The 9,517-nt window shown below is 37.5% G+C and overlaps 1 protein-coding gene and 1 long non-coding RNA gene across 3 annotated transcripts; both read left to right on the top strand.

Annotated features, from left to right (window-relative positions):
• Nucleotides 1-120: 120 nt before the first annotated feature.
• Nucleotides 121-1,098, top strand: LOC149583084 (uncharacterized). Its single transcript, XR_016380577.1, has 2 exons — nt 121-246; nt 317-1,098. It is a non-coding gene; the product is annotated as an uncharacterized LOC149583084 (long non-coding RNA).
• A 483-nt stretch (nt 1,099-1,581) lies between these two features.
• LOC149583083 (uncharacterized) lies at nt 1,582-3,604 on the top strand. 2 transcript variants are annotated; one of them, XM_089864084.1, is made up of 6 exons: nt 1,582-1,898; nt 1,954-2,178; nt 2,242-2,463; nt 2,523-2,785; nt 2,906-2,936; nt 2,994-3,094. In XM_089864084.1, coding segments are annotated over exons 1-4 (657 nt in total). In that variant the 5' UTR covers nt 1,582-1,896; the 3' UTR covers nt 2,731-2,785; nt 2,906-2,936; nt 2,994-3,094. The 2 variants fall into 2 exon arrangements, with proteins under 2 accessions (XP_089720210.1, XP_089720209.1); XM_089864083.1 differs by having other exon boundaries at nt 2,906-3,604.
• The last annotated feature ends 5,913 nt before the right edge of the window (nt 3,605-9,517 follow it).

Below are 9,517 nucleotides of genomic sequence, written 5' to 3'. Positions count from 1 at the left end.
AACTAGAGCTCCCCCTCTCTCCCCAAAACTAAACTCTAACTAGAACTCCCCCTCTCTCTCTACCCCCAAGCTAAACTCTAACTAGAACAAATCTTTGCCCAGACATGTTTACCCTATATGAAAGAAGCCAACCTTTAACTAGAACTAGAACTAACCCCCCTTTCTCCCCCCTCTAAAGAATGAAGACATAAGCCATGTTAGGGCTCACTTTGATTTTGACAGTCGAATAAGAAGGTCGCTTGAATTGTAAGTAGAATTTTTGCGTAACAGTTTTGGGCGCTCGCTTGGTATAATAGCAACGGTTGCTTTTTTTAAGATAAGAATGGAAGTTGATAATTTTCGTAAACGAAAACTCCCGTCCAAACCTCGTAAAATCAATTCGAGATTTCATTTGGGAGAAGTATTTCTATCTTTCGGATTCACGTCTGATCTCAATATAGAGATTAGAATATGCCAGAAAGAACCAGATTTGTCCACGTTTCGCTTTGATGTTGACACCTGGCAAGCTTTTGCATCCAAAATTGGTCCGCTTAGCGGATGGACAAGTTGCCAAGAACCCACATCATACGACGCTATTTTAGCCGATACTCCATTATCTTCGACATCAGCACACGCAACCTTTAACAATCTAAAGCTGGAAACGAATATCAGGGGTGGAGACAGTATCGACTTCACATTGAACGCTTCAGAAGCAAGCGAGTTAAATCGATTAATGCCATATATTAATGAACATGTGAAAAAGCTTGTATCGAACGAACAGGTGTATTTATTACTTGGTGATTTGATCTGCGCTGAACTTATTACCATATATAAAATATTACACATAGGTTACGGTGAATTCTTTTCTTTCGAAGAAATTGAAGATCATATTAATTTTGATCGTGTACTATCATATTTTGGCTCGTACGTTTCACCGTATAAAATATTAATGGCTTTTGAAAGTAGATTAAAGGAACGCGGAATAAGTTTTGATTTTCAATCGTATAATATATTTAATATATTAATGTCTCAAACTTCTTATTTAAAGAAACGTATAAGCGTTGTCAATCTTTTTGGCCTGGTGTAAATTTGTATTGAAATAAATTTTTTAAAACGTAATTTTTGTCATTTGATCTGGATAGGCATATATATTTATAGGACCATAACAAGACGTTTCTAAAGCATTGTGGACAACATTAACTAGTCTACAAAGAAATCGGCTAGGATTGTGTTATTATCGTTAGAAATCATTTGAACTCGGGGTCAAATTCTTGTTTTTTTGTGACAGCGTCTAGACTTGTTTTTATTAATGTATTGAAAGACATGCGGCTAGGGTACATGGAAATCGGTGTTATTATTATCGTTAGAAATCATTTGAACTCGGGGTCAAAATTCTGTTTTTTTAGATATGTGAGATGGTCTAGACTTGTATTATTTATTAATTTATTGAAAGACATGCGGCTAGGGTACATGGAAATCGGTGTTATTATTATCGTTAGAAATCATTTGAACTCGGGGTCAAATTCTTGTTTTTTTTAGGAATGTGACCGCGTCTAGACTTGTTTTTATTAATGTATTGAAAGCTAGGGTACATGGAAATCGGCTAGGAATGTGTTATTATCGTTAGAAATCATTTGAACTCGGGGTCAAATTCTTGTTTTTTTTTAGATATGTGAGGTGGTCTAGACTTGTATTATTTTGGGGTCTCGTTTGCTTCAATAACAACTTTTGAATATTGGAAAGATCATAAGGTTTTTGTATTGGGGTATATAGAAAGAGCGTCGGAGACTAAAAGAACCCCCCGGTTTCTCCATGGTTTCTATAAATACGGCAATTTACCCAATACAAAAATCACTCTCAGCCTAAACACTGACGAACCACTACTACTAAGACTAAATCCTGCACCAAACTTTCAACATGTGAGTATAATGTTTTTTCTCCTGAAACCATAGAATAAGTTTTTTGGTTATTTAGGGCACCCAACCCTTTACCGTTTGGGAATGAGGTATTTGAATTCCTAAACCCACCTGTCCAAGATGAACCTTTGGAAGAAGAACCTTTTCCTCTAGCTGAACTAGAGGAAGTGGTGGTGGAAGGAGGGGAGGAGGGAGGGGAGGAGGAATGGGAGAATGAGGAATTGGATGAGGAATTGGATGAGGATGATGAAGATCCTACGCCATTGGATTGCAACATCCAACGGTAAACATTCCATGTTTTCTCCTATTTTTTAGTAGCTATATTTCCTCCATAAAATTTGATCAGGATCTTAGCCCAGATCCGTCAGGAGGCCGAGGAAGAAGAATGGCTTGCCAACAACGAAGTACGCCCGGCCATCGAACAAGTGTACTCGGTCGAGACAAATTATGTTATCGAAGCCCTGGGTCAAACCCTATTGGGTTTCATGGTATTCCCTGTAGAGCCCCTAGAGGGGGCACCCCTAGTCGAGGAACAGCCCTTAAACATAGCTAACTGTTATTCCGGCTTGTAAGTTATATAGTTTTTTTCTTTTTTAAGACCATTTCTAATTTCTTTTTTCTTTACAGTCTCAATACGGCCATCTTAAAGTTTTTTAAAAGGAGAGCCCGAATATACAGGGAATCCGAAGGGGAGGTTGATGCTGACGGCGTGATTGACGCCGCGTCCGTTCGGAGAGCAACCGAGCACGACATACGTCGGGCGAAACTGTTCCTCGACAAAGTCGCCTACGGGGTGCTCGCCCAACAGATGGTAGATCTAGGGCTTTTTCGATAACATAAATATCCGCGTCTCGGGGGGCTATTCAATTTCCCGCCCCTAGCCCCCAAAGGTAAGAAACCGTTTTTGTATTATAAGGGGGGGGGGGGTAAAGAGTGTCTGGGTTTCAACGGTCCCCCTCCATACTATATATACGGAGATTTTCCCAATACTAAAATCATTCTCGCTTTAGCTTCGGCCAGAACATCATCCACCATTATCATGTGAGCATACTGTTTTTTTTCTGAAATCGTGGAAAGACTAACTTTTGAACTTATTAGGGCGTACAGTCATATTGACGATGTTCTTTTGTACACGGACGACGAGGAGGACCCGAGACAAAATTTTTACGAGTGGCAACAACGTCAGCCACCCCCACATCAACAGCGTCAGCCACCCCCACATCAACCCCAGGAAAACCCGCCGAGAGTAAATGAACATCTGCCAAATGATTGCAGCCTCTTCAGGTAAAGTCTCTATATTTTTTAAAACTTTAATGGCTATATTCAAACATTTTTTATAGGATCCTTGCTGATGTCCATAAGGACTTAGTGAGGATTCGCGCGGAGAATCTCGGACATGGTTTTGATCTCCGCGAGGACGACGTTGTCTTCCGGGAGTTGAGTTCTCGACTCATACCATTCGTTGACATAACACCCACTCCCGGAAACCCTATGCCGGTTTACGTTAACACGTCTCTCTCGGGCTCGTAAGTTAATTAGCATTATTTTTTTAAAGATGGATCCCTAATATCTTTTCTTTCTATTTTTAGTCTCAATGCCGCTATCACCGACTATTTCAAGGGGAGAGCGGGTACCCCCAATGAGGGAGTCCTAGACCGGTTTAGGCAAAAGCGTTTCCTCATAGCTGTAGCAAATGATGTTCATTTACAAACAGGCCTTTAATCTTTCAATTTTTTTCTATTTAAAATTATATATATATATACAAATAAAACATGGATAAAATATTTAAAATTATATATATATATACAAATAAAACATGGATAAAATATTTAAAATTATATATAGACAAATAAAACATGGATAAAGTATTTAACGCCTCTTGATTTATACATATTGCAAAAGTAAAAAAAAAAAATATTACCGGAATTAAAATTCCGTGTAAAATTAAAAAAACGTTGGGATAGAAATTCCTAGGCTTGTACAGGCATTCCCCCGCTTTGCACGCGTAACGGAGAAGAGGAACCCGAGAGATATATTCCTATAACATTTCAGTGCTATTCGGAGAGAAAACGAGCGCAGCTAGGCTTGTACATGCATTCCCCCGCCTTGCGCATGTAACGGAGAGAGGAAACCAAGAGAGAGGAAAAAAAAACTCTCCTTCACAGCGCTCTCGCGCCGCTCGTCGCTAGTACATTCGCAAGCGTAAAAATAAAGAGATGGTCAAAGGGAAAGAGACGGTGAAAGTCAGGAGGGAACCAAGAGAGAGAAAAAAAACTCTCCAGCCTTCACAGCGCTCTTGCGGGTATCGGGCTGGGTAAAGAGAAAGTGAAAGTCAGAATAAAAAAAAAGGGGACTTAGCGCAAAGAGAGAGCATACACTCAAGAACAACCTCCACCCTTCAGGTGGAGGAGGTGAGGGGGAGACACACCAACCCCCCTCCGGGGATGGAGGCATGGGGGCAAAAATTCGTCCCCCCCTTCGCGGGTATAAACCATGGGGGAAAAAAAATTCATCCCCCCTGCGCTGCCCGCGGGTATCGAGGCTTACTATTCTCTAACGTTGTTTTTTCTTAAGCATGCCTTTAAGTTTCAATTAAAAAGAAAAATTAATATCTGATCCTTCAGACAAGTGATAACCTCAGTCTTATCGATACTTTTTAGGACTTGATTCTAATCAAGACATTTTTGATTAATATCTGCTCCTTCAGTCTTCATTTTAATTAAGATTGTTAAGAAACTGTTTTACATTTTCAAAATCTACACTAATCAGAAACATATAAAAAGGGGACCGTAAATTTAGCTCAATCAGTCATTTATTTATAATGATACTCCAAAAAATAAAAACGTAACTCATTGAAAGTTTGTATTCTTATTGTAATTAACATAATAGATAGTTTTCACACATGGAGGATTCATACCATTTACACCAGGAAGCCGGGCTATCTGGAGGACAAAAGCAGACGGGTTTTGTCCTCCAGATAGCCCGGCCTCCTGGTGTAAATGGTATGAATCCTCCATGTGTGAAAACTATCTATACAATTTTTTACAACCCTTTATTGAAACGCGAGGCGCTCCCCTAAAAATTCCACAAATAGGACCAAATTGACAGTTTTACACAATTTTTTAAAACGCTGATTTATGCCTGTTTAACCTTTAGCTCAAACTTTTCATAAACCCAATATGATATCCTTAAAACTTCTCAAAGACGATCCGAGATTATCAATTTCAAACTTTTTTGTAGCATTAACTAACGTCTGTTTGATATTAAGCTTATAAATCTTAAACACAATATAGTCAGGGCAATACCGACTCAATTTATAAGGGCTACCCTAAAAGTCCACAAAGGTGATCCAAGATTGTTAATACGCCTAAAAAGTGCCCTCTTCAAAATATGTAGCCGGGGAAAAGAGAGCGTGATCGAGTGGGCTATGCTAGTGGGTATTTTGGTAGTAAGTAACGGGGGTTGGGACTCCAGGCATAGCCCGCTCCATCACGCACTCGACAACGCAAAGCAACTCGCGCCAGCGTGGGAAATAAGGCGGTAACACAGGGCAAATGGCGAGTTTAAAAATTGCCTGGTACAGTTCAAAAATTAAATCGGAGGGGGGTCAGTGGTCCACGAGACTACTAAAAAATTCAAGGGTAACCAGAGTCCACACATTAAAATTCTAATATTTTAATTATCCACTTATTTAGCTTAGCAGACGACGTGCTCTGGCCAATGGTCACGGACCAGTTTATTTAATCCAAGTCAGGAGGGTCTCTGGGAGTAGGGGTACGTTCAGTAACGAAAATCTCAAGGAAATCGCTGTTTTCTTGATGTGTGGTTGATGGGCTCGAGACGTCACAGTGACGTAAAAGGCTGTTGAACGGAAAAGTGACACCAGTTAGCGCTGGTTTAGAAAATGGAGTTGGGGAAACGTCTTACCGGCCCTCAAAACGTTACGAAGCGCAAATGGCTCTTTTTTAAGTATAAACGAGCTTACAAATAATGAAATTGTTTAAGAAAATTATGTCTATTTGAATGGTAGAAGTAATTTTGAAATGAAAACTAATACAATTACTGTAGGAATAGCATTATTGGAATTTAATTTTTAAATCCCGCGCCAACTTTTCGTCTGTCAAGTGTTCATCAGTCAAACGCTACGTCGCGCCATCAAAAAAACCATATCGATTAGATGGTTTTTTTGATGGGCAAGCGCTGAGCATCATGACGTCAAAACCGGAAACGCGAAAAAGCGTACAGTAGGAAAAATCTCACATCGCTTAGTAAGCGCTGCCATCAAAGAGGGTTACTGAACGTACCCCTGGCCTAATGTCCAGTTTAAAAAATCCTTATTTCCCACCCTGACTCGCGCTATAGCAAGCAGCTTGCGACGTGTTGCGCGTGATCGAGTAGGCTATGGTCCGGTCAAAAGAAATCTTCAGTTCAGCGTTGTAAATAAGGCGGTGGCACAGGGAAAATGACCAGTTTAAAAATTAAATCGGAGGGGGAGCAGGGTCCAGACATTATCTCAACTATTTTAATTACCCACTTCTTTAGTTTAGCAGACGCCGCGCCCTGGTCAATGGTCATGGACCAGTTCATTTATTCCAGGGCAGGGGAGGGGGTCGCTGGCCCAATGTCTAGTTTTAAAAAAATCCCTATTTCCCACCCTGCTTCAGTTGGGAGTCCTGGAGCTCCTAAAGTCCAGAGATGCATATGACAAGGATTCATTTCTCATAAGCGAGAATGGCCAACTCTGTTGTGTAAGAGACAGCCTGGCAGCCTGTTATTTTTTTACTTCTAAGTCAGCTGGGTTTTCCCCTTTAAAAGTTAATACAGCCCTTTGAATTTAAATAATTAGAAATGAGAAATGTTATTAAATGAATAAATCTATACGGTTGCAGTTGTGTCGAAATGAGAGCAATTAAATATGTGTCTTTGATATTTAGTTCTGATAATTTCAGAAAATTAATAAAAAGTAGTGTTATGTATTTAACCAGAATTTATTTTATTGAAATTTATTAATAATTATTTAATTAAAAAAATTTTAATACTATTTTATGTTTTAAATTTTACAAATAAAATTCAAAACAGTAAACATAGGGCAAAGGTTATATTGTATTATAAATAGCCAGTGGGATTGATTTTAGCTATATCGCAATTAGAGCTCGACATTTTCTATCCATTATCCACAAATTAGTAATTAATTTGAATGAAAATAGGTGGATATCTTTTATTAATTGGGAAATAATGCACACACTTTACATTTAAATTTTAGAAGTTAATTTATTATTTACTTTGTGTATATAATATTCAGCATTAATTTTAATTTCACTAAGGAAATAAACTAATTACCTACGACTACGAGGAATTCACTAGTATATATGTTTAAAATTATAATTTAATCATTTCAAAACTAATATGGTTTTGAACCGGTTTTTGTGATTTAGTTATTAAAATTTGGGATTATCGATTGGTCAATATTGAAAATCAACCAATGGTGGAACTAATTTTATTTAAACTCAATGAAACTGAAATATCAATGAATCATCTACTGAAAGAGGTATCAACCTATTATTTTTTTTTCAAAAGAAGGTAAATAAGGATTAGATGGCTTGCTGCTTCAAACAAGATTTTTAACCCTGAATAGAATATTTTGTTAATTTTAGTCAAATTTAGATATTCGGTAATCGAGTTGATATAAATATAGCTGTTTTTGCTCATGTCTATTTTAAATTTTAATCACAGATTTCGCTTACCATTTCACAAGCATAATAAACACTACTGAAGGGCGCAAATCTATCTGTGATCGGTAACAGGGCCGGATTAACCACTAGGCAAGTTAGGCAATTGCCTAGGGCCCGGATATCTGAGGGGCCCGAGAAACTTCTAGAACATTTTTTTAACCCTTAAACTGACCAATCCCAATTTGGTCCCAGATTTAAAAGTTATGTCTATTCGCTGATAACATGAATCCGCCCGGCTACGTCACAAATATGGTCCACTATTCGCCAAACCGAAGTCAATCAAAAAACGTCATTGTCCAGAGATCTTCGCGAAAACTAGAAGTTATATATACGAAGTCCCTCCTGTCCCACCCTCAGTCGATACCTGAACTGTCTAAACGAAACCCTGTCGGCTCACCCTTAAGAAATCCAAAGACGTACGGAGAAAATTTTATATCGAAACTTTTATTTTATTAATTTTGATACCTTTATTTTTCATCAATTTGAATCCCTAATTTTTCGGAACAGAATCGGAGATTTTATTTTATTCATTTTGATAACTTTATTTTTAATCAATTTTAATCCTTAATTTTTCAGAGAAAACTCGGAGATATTTTTTTAACCCCTAAAAAGAAGAGAAGGAGCGCGAGTGCGCGAAATATTAGAAGAATAATAATAATTAACCCTTAAATCGCGAGAAAAGAAAAAATTCATAATTATCTCTTAACTCGAGAAAGAAGAAAAAAGAACCCTTAACCCTTAAGGAGAATATGGAAGAGGAGCAACTTGATAAACTGACTTGAAACTATGGTTAAAGAACTTAGATTATGGTTGACGGATTGATTCATTTTTTTTTAAATCTTAACTTTCTATTTTTGAACATTATTATTTTAGTCAAAAACGGATTTATGTGCTAAGAACGTGGGATCATAGCTTTAGCCTCTGGTACCATCCTCGCATACTTTATTGAGAAACTTCGTCTGCATATATTTTGACTCCACCTACAAATTCTGTATATAGCGACTTCTAAAGATCGAAAATGTCATTCTTATCTCTATTTTCGTGGTTAAATATTTTTTTCCGAAATTGCGCCAGTGGTAAAAAAGCAAAGTGGATAACAATGCTATATAACTCCCGATTTAGTGGAATTAAGATTTAAAGTTAAGAATATTAATAATTGATGTTTCTTTTTTAAGCATCTAGTTTTTCTTTCTTTGTATATTTAACCACGAAAATAGAGATATACAGAATTTGTGGGTGGAGTTAAAATATTAGCAGACGACGTTTCTCAATAAAGTATGCGAGGATGGGTAGTGAATTTGCTACCTTCAACGTTCTTCACACATAAATCAGTTTTTGTTTTAGTGCATAACTGCACGATTTTAACCCAAACACCCCTAAATTTGAAATTTAAAGGAGACATTCCATAGAGGTTTTAAAGTATGAACCTCCCTTAGATATAAGTTAGATTTTTTGTTTAATTACTTTATTTTAACCCCTATAAAAGTTTGTGAAAATTTATGAATAAGATTGAATATTGTGTTGAATATTAAAAATTGGATTAGAAACTATTTTGACTCTTAATTGACACAAACCATCAAACGCGGTCACTTTTGATTCAGAAATTTTATAAGCCCCTCGCTCCCGTTAAAAGGCCTTAACTCTCTACAACTGACTGCATTCTAACATCTTGTCTAGCGTTAGCGAGGTTGAATCATAAGTGAAAAGAGGTAGGTGTTTGTCTTGCATCTTAACCCCTCTTGTAAGACGTCTAACACCTAACCCCACCCCCATAAACAACAAATGAAGAAAGGCAGGTAAAGGCTTATACATTCTTTAACAGTGGTTAAACGAAATATCCATAAATGCCCAATTAAAGGAGTCGAGAAAATGAGGGTGATGCCCTAACAA

The sequence above is a fragment of the Phalangium opilio genome, unplaced genomic scaffold, assembly GCF_054372755.1.
Source record: "Phalangium opilio isolate 3A_F unplaced genomic scaffold, DU_Popi_V2 ptg001662l_1, whole genome shotgun sequence".
In the NCBI taxonomy this organism is placed as follows: domain Eukaryota; kingdom Metazoa; phylum Arthropoda; class Arachnida; order Opiliones; family Phalangiidae; genus Phalangium; species Phalangium opilio.
The sequence above is the reverse complement of the archived record's forward strand: the minus strand, read 5'-3'. Positions and strand labels throughout refer to the sequence as shown.